The following is a 19,827-nucleotide window of genomic DNA, read 5'->3' on the forward strand; positions in this document are numbered from 1 at the left end:
TTAATGAGGGCATTTTCCCAATCACTTTTAAACTTGGAAAAGTAATCCCGTTTTATAAAGGGCATAGTAATGATCATGATTTCGGGCGGACTTCCCAAGTACGTTCATTATTAACAGTAAAAATTCATTAAATTTATCTAGAGTAATGAATGTGATTGAATGATAACATATAAAATATATATTCTTACTGGCCATTCTTGTATATGTTTATTCTTTACGCCTCTGATAACTACTAAGTTACGTATTGACTGTTTACATTTCTTTCACTGGCAATCCAAAATTTACCAAAAGAATTATATTGTTTGTTTTCTACGGTTTTTAGCTATTGAATTATAGTATAAGAGCACAATCATATTTTTAAATTTTTGCTATAACCAATTTTATAACGCCGGTTACCCATCCAAGCAGCTGCCACGCTCGGCGTTGCTTGATCCCGTATCGCTACACTGTGCCATTGGGAAGAGGTAACGTCAAAACCGTAATTAAACAGAACAGAGAGAAATATTATGCTCATTTCACTCAACGGCGGTAACTGCTTTTCGAACAAATAAAGAATGGCAAAAATTGTCCAGGCATTATGAGGATTAGGATTTAAATGAACAAATGTATTATTGTTTTTAATTAAATAGTGTTTTATGGTAATGGATTTGAGTAGGCCTAATGTATTCTAGTCCAGTAACGTACAGTAGATTTTACGTTATTCCGAAATGTACTATGTTCTCATTGTTAAAAAAATCTTGTGTTATCGATATATCAAGGTTAAAATTTAATTTTTTAGGATTTGAAAAGGCCTTGCTAATCTTAAAATCAGTTGACAAAACACCACACATATTTGAGGATAGTAAAAAAGTAGTCGAGTTAAGGAATAGACAAAAACATGTTGTTTGACTAGAAGAAGGCAAGAAGAAAGCTGGATTCAAACAATTCGATTTCGTAGAAATAAAATTAACTAAATATACTCGTATTATAATATGACAGTTAACAGATCTAGATTGAATACTATAAGACTATGTTTATCTCTAAGTCTGGTCTAAAATCACAACACAGTAACTTTAAACCAATGTCACTTTTGACATCAATAGATACGATTCTCGAGAAATGTGTAAGAATTCAGTTACCGAGTTACCTAAAGCAATTTCACATTGTAGCTAACGAACATTATGGTTTTAGAGAAGAAAAAATTACATCCGGTGCTTTAATTTACGTTACTAAGTTAATTTCACATACATAAAAAAACCCGTTATAGTGACATTCCTAGACCAAGCTAAGGTTTTTGATTCCGTTAATAGAAGAAATCTCGTTAGAAAACTGGAAATTACTGGAGTTAAGAACAACGACGTGGAGTCTCTGCAGGAATTATTGCAGTACAATTATCTTTTTACAATTTCTGTAAGTCAAATGTATGTATTTATTGTTTGGAAACAAATAAATCAAATGAAATGAAATTTTTACTGGAATAAAGGTAATTCGAATTATATGTAGCCGAGCAGTCCATAAAGTTAGTATTATAGTTTTACTATAGAAATTTCTTTTAGATCGTGCGAGATAAATTCGTTGAGTTTAAATTCTTACATCTTACGTTTATATCACGAAGATTATGAATTAGAATTAGTAACAATTTTCCAAGTTGCACTCAAAAGGGTTCCCACCTGTCAAAATCTACTCTATGTTAGTTAAAACTTCTTTAACTGATAATAACTATTAATTCTATCGGGCCATTGAATTGTAAGATATAAAGTATCTTGAAATTTTTGTCTATTAATTAAAAAAACTATTATTCAAAATTAGCTTCTTATAAATTGATAAGTTAGGTTTGTTTAAATAGTCTCTAATAGTTTCGAAGACATATTAACGATTTAACGATTTCTCTAACGATCTACCATCAATAGATTGAGAACACTCTACTCCAATTTTTATTATGCATTGTTTTTCGTTAGTTTTCTTACTAAAACTTTCACCTTTACTTTTTTAGTGTATCAACGTATTTATTTCTAAGAAAATTAAAAATAAAATGCTAATTTGCTACGAAACAGATTTACAAAAATGTTGTATATTCCGTGCCTGGGGAGGAAATACACTATCATCTTAGATCTGTCTTATTGTCAGATCTCAGTTTGATGACTAATAGTTTGTATAAAACTGTAAATAAAAAGAGTATGTAAAATGACATTAGAGTCTGTGGCATAACTAGAATATTGAAATTAAAATCGTCAACAAACTAAATAGATTTTTGTGTCCATTTATATTCGTATATGAGCATTAACTTTTATGGTGGTTATTTCATTATCGCTATAACGTGTTTGTGTCACACTTTGTGTGTGGACCCCAAACCTAGACAATGGAGGTCAACCACTCACATACAAGGCGGCGGAAACACATACAATTACTGATTTTTTGTCTAAAAATTTGTGCAGTTGTATTTACAGTAAATATATCCTTTATAATGCCTTCGTATTAATAGTATATCAGAGAAATGTTAACCTATACTGGTTAGAATGTAATTTAATTATACTTTATAATCTGTCCTGCTGTGATATTTGAAATTGCAGACTTGCCCTTAATTCAAAAATATTTACCTTAGTGTGTCTTTCTCTCTAGAAGGACTTCCTGATAATTGGGACTCTTTGCAAGTCAGGTCAGTCCGGGCAGGTAGTCCCCGCGGCGCTCGGAGTATCGATTTAAAATAGGACTCAACACACGACACTGAATGGTTAACCCAGGCGAGCCACACCGCCCGGTTCAGAAGGGCCGGTTTCGTCGTCGGCCTGTTGTAACTGACCATCAGCGCTTTGGCATTTTGGTTGAAATAACCACAAACGCACTCTCATTAAAATTCAAACCATTGATGTAAAAGGTACATGCACAATCAGCCACGTTGTTAGTCTAAATTTCCACGAAGTGAGATCAACTCGGCGATGCCTCAATTTGAAACTACTGCCGCCACGTTTAGCCTTGTTGTTAGTTTATCGTATGATGGTTGTTCCAGATCAGTATTCCAAGAACGCAAATTTAATAGAATAGGCATTCCAAACTGGACAAAGCCTTCCCCTTTTCGTTAATATGTTCAATAGACTGTAATGTCTCTCATATGGAGGCTAATTTTAAAATGTCTACTGTCTTATTAAAATAAAATAGCGGACAAACGCGGCTACTTTCTTCAAAGGTCGCTTTCATCGGGTACCAATCCCTCTTTTAGAAAAAATATATTAAAGAGCCTTCAGTTTCGTCATTAGTTTATATTTGCATCTAGATAACTTCATTGCTTTAAGAAGTAACGCTAGTTGGCTTCCGGCCACGCATCTGAGTCAGATTTTGCCATGGGGCCTTGCAGATTTTGCTTTGCATACCAATTTTATACCGTCTACATAGGTGAGTAATCAATACTAATCTTATGAAACAGAATATAGAGGAAATTCAGTATAGAGAAGAACGATTGTACTAATAAACGATGCAGCGGTCACAGAAGAGAATTGATTTTGCGCTATTATTACTTGAAAGTATTAGGTCCGGCAACGAATACGCTAACACTACAACTAGGTCGAGCCAGCGTACTCTGCTGCATTGATATCACATTGAAACCTTATGAAAAATAAATTCCCCTTAAACTATAACCAAAAAACCCCTTTTTATATCAAAACCATGGTGTTCATATAATTTGCGGCGGTGGTCAGAATTTTAATGACGGTAAGTTTATGGCCGACCAAACTGATATAGCAAAGTGCACTGATGGTCATTCAATTTAAAATTTGTCTTGCCGACTGGGATTTTTGCATCTACCAGACGAGAATAAGACGGCAGCTGCAGTAATTACTTATGTTGTGATCGCCTCGTTTTTTTGTACTCGCTCAGTCAGGTACGTAGTTATACTGAATGTATGCTTAATAATCATGTATATTTTTTACTCGGTGATAAAGGTTTAAGAATCATGAACTAAACATGAAGAATTAAAAATGATGAGCAAATCAAGAATTGATTCACTACTTCTTGCTGTTTGACTCAAATGTCACATGTTTTAACGATATACTTTTCACGTAATAATTTTTAAAATATAGGAATTCCCACATTGGTAAAATCTTTCAAACTATTTGTAAATAGTGATTTATTCAAAGTTTATTTTAGTGTTAAAAACAATCGTTTTCACGGGAGAAATATTTATTTGAGATAACTACATCTTTAGTTATATATTATCCAAATACTACTACAAATCTCAATTACATTAAATATGTGCAAAAATGGATCTTTATAAAGCAAAATTATTTTCTTGACACGTAAATGCAATCCTTTTTTAAATCTAACGCATCCTTCCCAGTTTAGGAATTCATACAAACTGTACAGGATGAACTAAAATCAAGAACGGTGAAAGAATTGCCAGATAACTTTTTGCAATAAACCGTAATCAATCGAACATAATGTGAACACCTACCAACCACTCAGTAGCTATTCTCTCGTTATAACTATAAAGATATTGACGGTATCTAATGACCTCACTTCCATATTAAACTCCCGGAACTATGAAAGGGCTCTGTTCACACAGAAAATAAACTTAAACAATTGTAGTCCTTCCAGAAAACAGCCTTCTGAATCGTCCTTTGCCGGCCCGAACCGAGGGGCAACTATTTATGCTCGGCGCAATCTAGCAAAATTTTGTTCCCCAGAAGTTTTAAGAATGGACTACTACGGCCTAATCCATCCTCATTTTGCGTATGAAATAAGACTTTGGGGAAGTTGTGTAAAAAACAAAATGGAGCTCGTCTTTATACTCTAGAAAAAGCTGTCAGAATCATTGAAAATTTTAATTACAGAGAGTCGTGCAGGGAATCTTTCAGAGAGTTGAGATTGCTGACTGCCCTGTTTCTATATTTTTGAGGTGATCATGTACTGCAGATCAAGGTGCATCTTGATTCGTGGCAGGAACGTTCATCAATATGACACTAGAGGCAGGGACAATTTTCGAACTCATCAACGCAGATTGACATTAGCGCAACATCTAGCTCAAGAAGTTGGTGTCAGATTAATCAACAGGCTCCCTGAAGAAATCAAAATTTCCAATAATCAATATCATTTTAAAACGCGTCTCAGTCTCCTTTTGGTGTCCAAGGCTTTCTACTCTGTTGCTAAATTCATGATAAGCCGCTGGGATATTTGAGAGTGCTGGATCTGAGGTCAATGCGATTGTGTCTTGAATGATTGTGTGAATTGTGAATATGAGGTTGCGTTAATGTGTAGATAAAATCGTGTAAATTTACTTTGACTATTGGCTATTGCGATACGATGTAAAACTTTTTAAAGTAATGCAATAAAGAAATTATTATTATTATTTTATTAACGTTTACAGGGCTGACAAAACGATTTTGTGAAATTTTGTGCTCTTAATTGTCCCAGCGATTCATCATAAACTCGTCAACAGAGTAAAATGCCTCTGGCACCAAAATAGTTTTGAAACCGATCTTTACATTTTTTTAAAATTTTGTTGTGTAATACCTTCAGGTAGACTGTTATTAGTCCTACACCAACTTGAGAAGGCAACTTTCTGAAAGCATTTCTTCTGTGTTGTTGGACTCGAGAGTTATCGAGTTACCTCTACTCCCATGATGGTGAAACCCCCCCCCCTTCGAACAAAGCGCACTTTGATCTGGAGTAAAGGATCACCTTGAGAATTTAGAAACACGACAGAGTCAGTAACCCGACCTACCTAAAAGCATCTCTGCATGACTCTCTGGCTCTCAAACCAAAAATCATTCTCACAGTTCTTTTTTGGAGTCTGAAGACCCGTTCCAACTTGTGTTTTGCACAGCTACTTAGAGTTTAATTCCATACCCTAGATGAGGATAGATTAGGCAAAAATATGCCGTTTTCAAGACTCCGATGGAGCAATACTGTGCCAAGTTGCGAAGAGCAAAAATTTCTGATGCAATTTCTGCACATGCGTGGTCGATGTGATTATCCCAAGTCAAACCCCGATCTAGCGACATTTCAAGGAATTTCGTGGTTTTTTGTTTTTATTGTTTACATGTTTTATACTGTAAAGTTTCATTAAATCTAGAATACAGTAAATGTTTTGTTGATAGTGCTAATATTGACAGTATCCTGCACTAAGCGCCAAAGAAAAAAATTTGACTTTTCCTGTAAAGAGCCGAGATAAGCCAGGGTCATAGTGGTCAGCTAGGCGAAATACTCAAGAGTGTATGTCAAATGGCATTTTAAAACTATTTTTTAATTTGTAAGTAGCAGATTTGAGAATGTTATTGTGTGATAGGAGTGATGGCACAGTTTCAAGTCTATAATATTTATTGAGACAATTTTTTAAGGAAAACTGGTAATAATGATTTATTAAAATGTCCTTAATACAAACGCAGCAAAGTATGGTATTGTTTTTGATGAGGAATGATGGGTTTGAATTTAAAACCATTGATAAATGTTTTATATAAATTAAATATAGAGTACTATGAAATATTATTATTGTTATATTGTTTACCGAGATTCGCCCAGCAAAACAGATTCGGGACGACTCAGACTAATTTCCAGAGGTTCATATCGGTTTGCTTCCGGAGTAAAAAAACTGGTAGAATCATCTATTAAAGTCTATAGTTTTATATTTAAATACATCCATGACCTTTTTTATTGATACAAAAAGCCAATGTAGTTCCTAATTGTGGCAATAATACTAAATATGATTGTATAAAGCTCCCACATTTTAAATTTACCGTTCTATAGATCTCCCCGAGAAACAAACGGAAAGACACACATTTCTGCTTTAAAGATTTAGTGATAGATTTTATTTATGTAACATTGTTTATGTACAATTGAAAAATTTTGTTCAAACAAATTTAAAACCATAGAAATTTATTAAATTAATGAATAGTGTTAGTGTTATTGGTTCAAAATTAGTGAAGCCTGTAACTCGAGGGGCTGGAAAAACTTAATTTATGATTCTCTGTCTGTCTTTCCGAACGATATTCCGATAACTAAATGTGCTATTGACTTGAAATTGTGCATGAAGCTTCATATCTATTTGAGGAACACTGAGTTTCATGATGGTCTGTGTCACTCTATAGAGTTTGGTTAGGCACTAGCCAGAGAGTGGTAATAACACCAATATCTTTGTTTCGTATTGCACACAAAACTTGTATACAAAATTGTATACTATAGATTAATAATACCTTATATTTTTCTATTGAGTAATTATTTGGCCAAGATATTCATAAAGTAAATAATAACTAAAGAAGAAGTTATCAACATACAAAAAGTAAATATTTTATTTTAAATCATCAACACACTACAATGATTTTTTATGTATCAAAGGAATTTTATATTGTGGAAAATTACCATTTCTTTGTTATACTCTTTATTTTGCTCGATAGGTTTTAACAAACACCACACAATTAGAAAACATTTTATAATATTCTTTTTAATATGCACTGTTAAGATATTATAATTGCGTTATCGTCTTCAATTCAATGTCTTATTTAGCTGTTCTCTCTGGAGCGGTTCCCTGATATTTATAACTCCAGGCTATCGCTTTCTAGATAATAAACGCGCCACTCAGAACACTCAACCATTGAAACCGTTGGCCTAACATAATATCATCTTACATGATGTTCCATTCCAATTGGCTAATTAAATAGCAATATAATCAAAAATCTGTCATAAAGCAATCATTTTCCAATCTCCTGCCTATCATGAAAATTTACATTGGACTAAAATCCTAATTACAGTTAAAATATAGACATGCGTTGATATTAACTACTTCATTATTCAGCTAACGCACTTTTACCTGTCTACAGTGTCATTTATATCGTAAAAAAAATTCAATACTAATGCGATAATTTTATGTAACGCTGTTCTAATGTATTGATTGACTTTACCTACCACGTCATTCATGAGAGAGCGCAATGAAAGCTGATTGAAAAGAGGAAGGAAATTACTTTGCTTGCTCTCAATCTGAAGTATAGGTTAGGTTGCATCTTGAACCTAATGCATAGATGACCACTGCGGTGCTGGCTCGGTATATTCATCACTGCATAACAGATCAGGTTCTATGACTTCGGTGCTCAGTGCACAGTTTTCAGCTCTGCGATCAGAGCAAACAGTGCATTCAGTGCTGGTGCAGGACACCGAGGAAACTCGCTTCCAGTCTTCTGTCAAGAACAGGGCGAGTGGGCGAGAGAGAGCGAGCAGTCGAATGACAAAGAATGAACATCCGCCCCGCTTACCAATATAGTACTCTTGTCCTGCGTGCCATGACCGTGGTCAGCTCCTCCTGCACTTGGTCAGGGATTCATTCATGAGTTTTTATAAAACACTTCAATAACTAACCCTCGCTCCCACTTAACTCTGTGTTGGCAGCCGATCTTTAAGGTTGACTTTTTGATTATTCCTAATGACTGCAATTTCGGGTATTAAAATTTTTTTTAGATTCATCTCATAACCAGAACTAAAACCTGTTAATGATAAAGATATGAATTTTTAAAGTAGGTGCAAGTAGTATGGCTGAAGAAAATGTCAGGAATTTATTTATAAAACATTTTTTAACTATTTATATATTTTGTAAAAACATTTTAAAGCTATATTTAATCTTAATAAATTTAATTTTCTCAAATCATTAAAATTAAGAAATGTCATGTCCTGAAGTTACTATTTATCTACGTACAGTACAAAATTCACTTTTTTATCATCGGCATCGGCCGTTTAATGTGGACTTCATCACAAACATTTTCTCATTTACACATATATTAATCGTAAAAATCCTGTAATATTGCTGTATTCTTATATTATTAACTTATTCCCTTACGACTTATATTGAGGTAATATGTGAAAAGCTTATATGTGTTGCGTTTGTTAAACCTTCTGGTAATGCAGAGTATAACGAGACCTCGGTTTTGCAAATGATAATGTAGAGTGTGAACAGATTTGCTGATTCTTCTTATTATTCTACTTGGAGATATCTATGATTTGTTGTAACTCATTGTGTAGTGAGGAAATACTTAATCCCGTGTTTAGTACCTTTAAATTAGTATATAGTGGTTTCTTGCAATAAGACGGAAACATTTATATGTTATTTGGAGAAAGGAACTCAAGTATGACCGTTGGATAACGTGCAGTTAATTATAAACGAAATGGGTTCAGTGAAAGGTTAACATCAAAAGTTACAGTATGTATTTAAAATTTAATGGTAAATAAGAAACAGTATTGTGCATTGGGGTCCCGTAGCGTTTAAATGTTGATAGAGTTTAAATCCAATCAAATAGGTCTCAGTTCCTTATAGGACATATTTCGTTAGGGATCATACAGGTAAGTACTATCAGACACAGAACTTTGTGACACACTTTTAAGAACGCCTCTCTTTAAGATTTATGCACCAGACTTAGTGCAAACAAATATTCTAAACTATAGGATGGAATCAGTAATTTAACGCGATTTACTGAGTGTTTATCTATCGTATATACATAACAGAGATTAGGAGCATTTGATAGCGATGCTTCCTTTCCTGGGAAGGAGGGGTGGATTTCCCATATGATATTTTTCTTATATTATGGAGTAATCTTCGTTCGTTCATAACTGTTACAATATTTACTATGTGTGCTCTATATAGGTTTATTTGGAAAATCTGCCATTTATTCTTGGATTGGTATCCGCAAAACAATGTTAAGCGACCATCTATCTTATCGCTGATTGCCAGGTTCACATCTTAAGAAAATTCTTTAAAGCTGAAACAATTTTATTATTTTCATTTCTCATTTTAAATACGTTAAACATTTTTTTTATAATTTTTGTTAACATCATGTTATTAACCTTAATTATTAAGTAAAAATAACACAAATAGGACAATATTCGTATTGTTTTTGCTAACATTAACCAAAACAAAAAACATATTACTTTGTAAGTGTTACTATTTTTCAGGAAAATTTTGATTTAATTAAAACAACTATATACGCAAAACTAAGGCGCGGCGTTGAAGTTTCAAAATCAAGCAACATTGGAAACTTCTTCTATATTTATCTCATAAGAGTATATTTAACTGTTATTAATGTGTCGTGTAGTGTTTAAATCGATAGAAATATCTTGAATTCGTTTTCATGAATGTGAAAGAATTGGGGGGAGGGCTTATTAGGCTAGACCCCCTAATCAAGTGTAATGCACATATGAGTAAAGTAGCCTTATTCGGCTTAAGCATTAGGTTTGTAAAAACGTTGATATGTATTAAAAAATATATATATTTTTAAACCTTTTTATCGGTACTTTCACGCCATTCTCTATTTGGGGCGGTTCCCTAACACAAAGAAATTTATAATAATAATCATAAAATAATCAATGTGCAAAATTCGCACCTATAGTATTTTACAACAGTTGACATTTAAGAGGCTCTTTTAATTAACTAATTTTTGTAACTGTAGAGACGGAAAATGGAATTTTTAGCTATTTTATAGACCAGTAGGGCGTAGCCCAAAGAGATTTTCGAAATAAGAATATGCATTTATCCATCCCAGGAACCTTAGGGTGTCTTAGGGTCTTAGGAATGTCTACGTAAAATTACAGTACAATGGGTTAAATAGTTAAGCGTGAAAGGAAAACAAACAAACATAAGCAATTTTCCATTTATAATATTATTAATACCTTCATGTTATATCCAGGCCTAAAAATCAGAGATAATAAGGATAATACATTTTACAGTACGTGCTAGAAAAGTGGCTTGTAGGAATATTTTTATTTTATTCATAATAAAATTCATAATAAATTATGTTTGATTTAAATATAGACATTTTTAAGATATGTGTAACTTTAAATAAGTAATTATTTATGAAGATATATTTTTTCCTTTCCTAAAGTTCTAAATTACGTACAAAAATAAAATTTTGATATCCATCAGTTTTTTTGGTCCTAATTTATGAACTTGACAAATATTTCCTACGTTCAATGTATGTAGGTCTTAAAAGCCATTCATAATGAATTATATCTACGAGAGTGGTCTGAAAAGTTTTCCGACCTAACAAACATGACATAATTTGTGAAATAAAAAAATCAACATAGTCTCCTTGTCACTCTACACACGTCTATCAGCGATACCATCTCTGTAACCCGTAAAAATTGTACTCGGAATATTTTTCTGAAAAATGATTGTTCACGAAGGCGATTGCCTCTTCATTTGACGATCACATTGTCCTCCGAGCGCAATTTTGAGATGAAGGAACAAAAAGAATTCGCTTGGGACTGGATCTGGTAAGACGGATGGTTAAGCAGTTAAACCCGTAATTCATGGATTTTCGCCATCATAACCGTTAAGGGACGAGAAGGTTCGTAGCCTTGGTGAAACATTATATTCTTTTTCTACAAATGTGTGCGTTTCTTTAAAAAATGTCTACCTTTACCTTGTCAAGTAATGATGGATAGTATGCTCCTGTAATGGTTTTCCTTTTTGAAGCTAATCTATTAAATTAATTCTATTAATATCGCATAAACAGTCGTCATCTCTTTCCTAACCAAAGAAGCAGCAAATTCTTTTTTTGAGTCTGTTCCCCTTTTGTAATTTTTTTCGGGTGTATAATGGTGTAGTCAAGTTTTATCTACAGTTATTAATCAGCGCATTTGGATAATTTTACCTAAACTGCGCCAGAAGAGCGTTGGAAATGTTCATCCTCGAACCTTTATGGGTTAACGTGAGCAAACGCGACATTAAACGCGCGGACAGCTTTCTCATGCCTAAATGTTGATATATTTTCACTTTAATTCGGTGGTCGTCTAGCACCATTTGGTTAACTCTGTCGATGATTTCATGGGTAGTTGCAGTTTTTGGACGTCCCGAGCGTTCATTGTCTCTCAAGATCTTATGGCTATTTTTAAATGAAGCAGCCCAAAATTTCACTGAGGTAAATGATTGTGCAGAGTTTACATACACAGAATCCAACTAATTTTTGATTTAATAAGGCGTATTGCCTTTCAAACACAAATAGTTAATGGCAGCGCGATAATCACGTCCATATCACAAAAACACTCACATCAACTGACTCGACTGTTACATAAAAACGGCACGTCGAAAATAGCTAAAACTTTTTTTAATAACTGTCAACAGACGAAATTCAGTAGCTTTTGTTAACGAACCTTCCATCTTCACGTTCAGAAAGCAAACTTTTCAGACCACCCTCGTATACTACGTATTAACTAACTCCGGTATGTTTAATACAGAATTAGAATGTGAAAAGATCTATGTTGCTTTTATGTACCATCTTTTAATGCAGAGTATAACGAAGAGTTGGTTTTACCATCTGTGAATGTAGAGTGTGAACAGACCTTAGCTACATTTTATGGTTTTATATTATGCTATATGGAAATATGCTTGTGTAATATCTCATTGTGTAATACCAAAATATTTCTTCCCAAATTCAGTAACTTTAAATTAGTGCTCAGTGGTTTCTTGCAATCAAACATTTAATATGTAATTTGAGGAAGTAAATTCTTGTATGATTGTTAAATAAAATACAACCATAACCAATATAGGCTAAAGTAGTGAAAGACTAACATCAAATGTTACATTCGAAATTTACAAATTAAAGGGCCAATAAAAGGGGTAACGTAAGAAACAGTATTGCGCATTGGTCTTCTGTATTCTTAAAATTGTTAAAGGTGCCAATGACTAAAAATAGGCGAATTTAATAAAATAATAAAATTTGTGCGCACTTATATCTGTAAAACATTTAGGAAAAAGGAATAAATTTTAAAACTTTACAGTTAAGTGCAGTACCTGAGAACTAATAATATTTTACAAGATCAGCTCAAGATTTTGTCCACAATAAATTGAAATGTTAAAACCTTATTTGTATAAACTTGGTATAATGTTTATTTTTTAGCTTTTAGCGAATTCAACTCCCTTCAATATCACATAGTTATAATTAAATTTTTTATGGCAGATTTATTATAAAATGTACAACTTTTATTTTTCATTTCATTCCGTATGTATAATTTTAGGAGATAAATATGTTGCTAGTTATCTTATAAAATGGGTAGATGTAATTCAGCTGTTAGTATGGAATTAGTAGGACTATACGTGTATACATTCCTGGTCCCTGATCATATTCGAAAATTAGTTTAAATTAAAAACAATTCTTAGATTTAAGTTCATCATTGATGATTGGTGTATTATTTTTAAAATGATATTAATGTAGAATGTTTACATTCTTTTAGTGTGTTATGGTGATATATGTGATTTAGATGTTTAAAATTTTAAAATAAAAAATACTTTGAAGAGTGCTTTAAAATTTATAACGTTCTGGAAAAATAAAGCTGTTATTTTATCTATTTCAATGCAATCCTTTCGCTGATTTGCTGACAACACAACTACCCAGCAATAATTGAGACGCTTGAGGCATAATATTCTCCGTGTGTAAACCAGCCACTGTCAATTAACGTTTATGTTAAAATTCACTACGGAAACGCGACCCATTAACAAATTAAAAAACAGTATTATGACAAAAATGCACAGCATAGATAAATTTTACTTACATTAAAACATGCGCATTACCATATCTATTTATAATTGTAAATATAGAAATAGTTTAAGCTGAAAATATTTTTAATGCGTATGATTTTAGAAAATGTCATTCTATTGAAATATATGTTTAATATTATGAAATACAATAAATGTCTGTGGGTAATAAGGAGACCACAGAGCAGATGCAACAGCAATTTATGTTTTAATATTAATGATTATCCAAGATATTCTGTTACTTTCACCTAAGGTAATATTATTGATTACCTTAAAATGAAATAGAATATGTGAAATGAATGCTTTACAACTTGGAGTTTTACAAACGAAAGGCAAGTACAGGTCTTTTCAATATATTACAATCAAAAGGCAGATGCAGGTCCCTTCCCCTCTTTCTCCCACCACCAACCACACGACCCGCGGATCAACATGTACCGCTTAATTGTACGGTGTATAAAAAGGACCAACATGGACCGCTCATTACACGCGGACCAGCATGTGGACAAAAGTTTTTATATATTAAAAAATATTAGCATACATTTATCAAGCAAGTTATAAAACATAAATGTATGCTGAGAACAAATTCATAACACGGTTATATGAAGGTTTAAATAGGGGGCTTGATGGACCTGCATGGGTCGCTGTATAACACAGGACCATCAAGTGCCTTGTTTCCGTAAATATATATATATATATATATATATATATATATATATATATACACGAGGTGTGATGATCAAAAAGTTCCAGGACTTTTTATATACTATGGGAATGCAATGTCTCACAGCGATGCGGTTGGCAGCATTGTATTCCCTGACTCAACAGTAATACAGCTGTGTTTGCAGATCAATCATAACATCACTGAAAGTAACATTAGCACAGTTTGTTTGAGATTAGTTTTATAGAGTATGGCTATTTTTTTGTTTAATGAAAATGAATGTGAAAGAAGAGCAACGTGTTTGTGTGAAGTTTTGTGTGAAACTGAACAAAACGTTTTCTGAAACCTTTTTGATGTTACAAGAGGCTTTTGGTAAAGAATGTCTAAGCCGATCATGCTGCCATCAGTGGTTCAAGAGGTTTAAAGATGGTCGAACATCCATAGACGACGATGCTCGTTCCGGACGCCCTTCAATGTCAATCAATGATGACAATGTTGCTACAGTGAATGCTCTCGTACGATCAGAACGTCGACTAACAATCCGTGAAATGGCAGAAGAGTGTAACATTTCATTTGGGTCATGTCAGGAAATTTTAACTGAAAATCTTCAAATGCGTCGTGTTGCAGCAAAGTTTGTGCCAAACCTGTTGACTGAAGACCAAAAACAACACCGAATTCATGTTTCTGAGGAACTTCTTCAAAAGGCAAATGACGACGAAAGCTTCTTGGATCATGTCATTACGGGAGACGAGACATGGGTTTTTGGTTACGATGTGGAAACAAAAGCCCAATCATCACAATGAACATCAAAAGGCTCTCCAAGACCCAAGAAAGCACGTCAAGTCAAATCAAATGTGAAGGTCATGCTTACGGTTTTCTTTGACTGTAAAGGTATTGTCTACTATGAATTCCTTCCACAAGGTCAAACAATTAATCGTTTTGTTTATCTTGAAACCCTCAGAAAATTGCGTAATGCTGTGAGAAGAAAGAGACCTGAGCTGTGGCAAAGTGGTGATTGGGCCCTTCACCATGACAATGCTCCTGTTCACTCTGCATTAGTTATCCGTGACTTTTGTGTAAAAAAACGCAATGACTGTCATTCCTCAGCCCCCCTACTCACCTGACCTGGCTCCAGCAGACTTTTTTCTCTTCCCGAAGTTCAAGAGACCCCTGAAAGGACGAAGATTTCAAACAGTTGATGAAATTAAAGAAAAAAACGACGGAGCTGCTAAACACCTTTACAAAAGAAGAGTTTTCTGGGGCCTTTGATCAGTGGAAACACCGGTGGGAAAAGTGTGTAGCTTCTCAAGGGGAGTACTTTGAAGGAGACAAATTCGAATAACCTGTATGTTGTATGAATAAATGTATAAAAATTCAGTCCTGGAACTTTTTGATCACACCTCATATATATATCAAATCTATACACCTTACACCACTTAATGTGATTAAAAACTAATGGGAAGCATTCAGAGGAAGCAATAAAAGAATCACTCTAGGCGGTGGCTGTGATGTTTTCTGAGATATAAAGCACTTCCAACTGTGCATGAATAATTAACATTCTTTTTTGAACGACAAACCTATTTATTTATTTATTTTTGAAAAGTATAAACTTCAAATGTACATTTTATTCTTGTGTAAATTTGAGTTTTTTTGGAAAATGGAATGCTTAGAATATAAGTCAATGCTAATGTATAAAGAGTGTCTACTCATACACAATAACAAATTAAACATTGTTATTAGTGATAATTTTTTGTTCAGAAAATGCTGTTTTTGAGTGTGCTCTTTCATGATCACTGTATGGAATATACATAAATTGAAATAATACCATGTTTGAATAATTTAGGTGGGCCAATTTTAGTGACACTGTCTATAAATTTATGAGGGTCCTCACATTATAAATTTTACTAACTCACTTCTACTCCATTCCTCCCTCTCAAGAGAGGAGATAGGAAAGGGGAGAGTGAGGAGAAGCGGAATGGAAAGGGAAGAGAGGGAGTGGAGTGGTGCAGCAGAATGTGAGAATATCTCATAAAGTATAAATTATATACATCCAAATTATAAAAATTACAGCTAGAAAGAGAGTAGTGTTTTATTTAATATCCAACTAAAATAGGTCCATCAGTTATTTACTTATGAAAAAAGGTGGATTAAACAATAATCTCAAAGTTTAATTATTTATTTTCTGTCATAAATACTTTTAAAAAGAGGTGCAACTTAATGAAGGTTTAAATTTCTAAATATATTGTTTGATCTTGCCCGAAAAGCTGTTCTGAGAGCAATGCTTGGGGCAAACTTTAGAGAGAGCTGCCGACCGCTATTTAAAAATTTTAAAATACTCACACCACCAGGATTATATATTTTTGTATTGTTGAACTTAATCCATAAAAATTCAAACACCTTTGACCAATACAAAAATCAGCATAATCACAATAGTAGACACAAAAATCTTCTTGCCTTTCCAATTCACAAAACTTCTTTATTTGAAAAAAGTCCACTGTATATGGGAATTTTCTTATATAATTGTTTACCTTTATCACCTTTAAAAGTGCTTAAAAATAATAATTTTCAAAATAGTATCAAAATCCTCCTCATAGAAAAAGCTTATTACAGTGTAAATGAAATACTGAAAGATTTTTCAAACAATAAGTAAAACAGTAACTAATCAATTTTAAAATCCCAATTATTTATTATTACACCATATCATCCTATCAGGCTATGTAAAATAACGATGATTTTGTTCTTCTTTATAGACATAATACAATATAGACAATATATGCAGTACATACTGCAATGCTTGTATTTTAGTTATACCTTTAAAAAACCTTGACCATGCACCTGTTTGTATCACTAGTGTAATTATTCAAATGCCAATGTGCAATAAATACTTTGAATTTGAATCTTGAAGTGAACTCACTAAATTTGGAAACAAATAAGGACTAGTAGTAATTACATTAATTCTTTGTGTATTCAATATAAACTATCCCATTACAACACAATAACTATACAACTTACGTCGTCCTGCGCCTTGTTCGATGTCGAAGCAGAACTTTCGCAGATCCAGGGAGCAGGTCTTGTGTAAGATGGGGTCCACGTGTATGTCAGCTCTGGCCTCCTCTATGAGCCCTGCGACCTCCAGCTTACATGCTCTGCTGGTGATGTGACCCTGGAGAAGGGCCACCTTCAGGCATTCTTCTGTTCCCCCTTTGCCATCGTCCTTGTCTTGGCATAGCCTGTTGATCTGGAAGTGTGAGAAAAATTGGAGAACACTTTCGTAAAATCAGGAATATCTATATCTGGTTTGAATGGAGGGGTCTGTGGCCAAGATACGAGTAGATTGGAGAAACATGGATTTATAGGGCAGCACAATAACTATGGATATCCAAACCAAAACCTGGATATCCATACCAAAGCCTGGATATCCATACCAAAGAATGGAAATCCATACCAAAACCTGGATACCCATACCAAAAACCAGATTTCTGTTCCAAAACCTGGATATAAATACCAAATCCCGGATATCCCTACCTAAACCCAAAATTACATAAAATTCCATTACAAAACGTTATGAAACCTTTAATAGTCAAATTAAAATTTTTGTCTTTGGATTTATTGATACGTAATTGAAATTGTATAATAATATTCTACAGTTGTATAAAAAACTTCCTTTATCTAAATTTACTAAAAAATTAAATGAAGTACTTTGTCAAAAAACATATTGTAATGTAAATAAATTCTTCAAAGACAGTTTATGATGAACGAATAATAAAAATATATCTTTAAAGAAATTTTAAAATGGGTTTAAGTCTTAAATTTAATCAATGTGTTTTATAACGTTTTTATATCAATAAAATGTATTAAAAGTAATGTTTTAGAATATGCTTTAGTTATGTAGTTTAAATCATTGACTATGTACCAGTTTTTTAAATTACATTCTGATAACAGAAAACATATTGTACAATAAATATTTGTCTATTGTCAATAAAAAAACACAATTTATGGGTAAAATGTAGATAGTTGTCTTTTTTATATATAATTTGAAATTATATCCCATTTTGGGCAATTCCTATTTAAGAAGGCGTTATCTTGAAATTTTGAATAACCAAAAAGTAACTCCAGTTCACTTAGAAATATTCTCCGTTTTCATTTTCTACCAACAATAAATAAAAAAAATAGCACAGAGAATGGATTTTTCTATGATTCTGTATTGTCAAATTCTACTTCTCAATGGTATAAATGTGATGACCAACGCATCCTCAAATTACTGAGTTCACTTTTATGTGACATTAGTGCATCCATGGTTAAATTATACATTAACATTAATGGTTGGCTCTTCAACACTATTGCTTGTATTTACGAGGTAAGAGTACACCACACCATGTGTAACAGGCTTCTCTGGGATTGCATGAAATATTACAATTCTATAGCTACATGTGTTACTATATGATATGATTTTACTCAGTTTGTTTAAAAATTTATCTAATATGAGATTTTCTTGTTACAATCATGGCTAACCATAACACAAATGTAAATATTTTCGCTAACTTATATAGAAATAAAGCTTTATCCATAGGTCAGTTCATTTTTAGATAACGTGCAGACAAGATAAATTAAATTTTGTCAGTCCCTTAAGTAATAAACTTTGCTAATGCTCAGCCACTTACGGACATCATAACTTACTGTACAGATGGCGTGAGTACTGGCATACCTACAACATTACTACTAAGCACAGTGTAAACATTTCATCAACTTATAAATACATTTTCAACTTAATATGTAATAAAAACACCTTAAATTAATTATGTTGAGGATTTTATTGGGTCTCCATAAAACCCAATAGTTATCTCTAAATACATACACCAATAAATTTACCTCCTCTTGGCACAAACTCCGAAGTAAAGGATTCAACTTGTAGTCCAATGCAGCTTCTCGTAGTACATTCGCCATTTGAACTTCACACTCACTTCGCAGCTTACCCTCTCTGAATTTCACCTAAAAGTAAGTTAAAACAGAAAATATTAATTTTGCTAATGTTTATTTTATTAATATATCTCTATTAACAAACTAATATGCTGTATATGAGTTCAATCATTTTATTCTTCGATAATTATTAAACACACCATTTTACACAGCTCTGTCATTGTGGGAAGGATTGATTCAATATTGTGGAGGAGAGGGACTAAACTCAACATAGGACAAAACCACTCATTGTTAGTCAACCAGTTCGTCCTAAAAGGACTTTTGTGCTTGCTTCCGGAGTGATAGGATTTTCAAAATGAATAAGGTCGTAGTAGGGGCTACATGTTGAGATCCAATGAGAAGGGTAGTGGGTCTCTTATTTTAGTCATATCACCTTGGAAGAAGAGAGGGGTATGGATATAAGGGTGATGACTTTCCCCAGGAGTACCTGACCAGTTGTTTTCAGCAGTTTGTAGAACTGCAGGAACATTAAACTGGTTGGGTTCATCGTACACTTCCGGGTTGCGCAAAAGGCCTTTGAGGCTTCAGTGCATGGTAATAGGCTGCCCTTAGAAGAAGAGGGGAAGTTACGCTAGCATTATCCTTTAACACTAAGGGAGCCCCATCCACTCCAACAGTCATCCTCCGCAGTAGACTTGAAGTATCGTTCAACACTTCAGTATCTCAACATTTGTGGTTAGAATGTGCCACTCCTGACATCCATTAGGGTTATCCA

The 19,827-nt window shown here is 33.3% G+C and overlaps 1 protein-coding gene across 1 annotated transcript in view; it reads right to left on the reverse strand.

The window, feature by feature from the left end:
* The window catches only part of LOC124364759 (Golgi apparatus protein 1), an 86,464-nt gene that overhangs the window by 22,428 nt on the left and 44,209 nt on the right, over nucleotides 1–19,827 (reverse strand). The window contains exons 14-15 of the mRNA XM_046820479.1: nucleotides 19,005–19,124; nucleotides 17,148–17,373 (exon numbers count right to left, since the gene is read on the reverse strand). Of these exons, the coding sequence (XP_046676435.1) occupies nucleotides 17,148–17,373; nucleotides 19,005–19,124 (346 nt within the window). The remainder of the gene's footprint in view (nucleotides 1–17,147; nucleotides 17,374–19,004; nucleotides 19,125–19,827) is intronic.

This window comes from Homalodisca vitripennis, chromosome 6 (genome assembly GCF_021130785.1).
Source record: "Homalodisca vitripennis isolate AUS2020 chromosome 6, UT_GWSS_2.1, whole genome shotgun sequence".
Classification (NCBI taxonomy): domain Eukaryota; kingdom Metazoa; phylum Arthropoda; class Insecta; order Hemiptera; family Cicadellidae; genus Homalodisca; species Homalodisca vitripennis.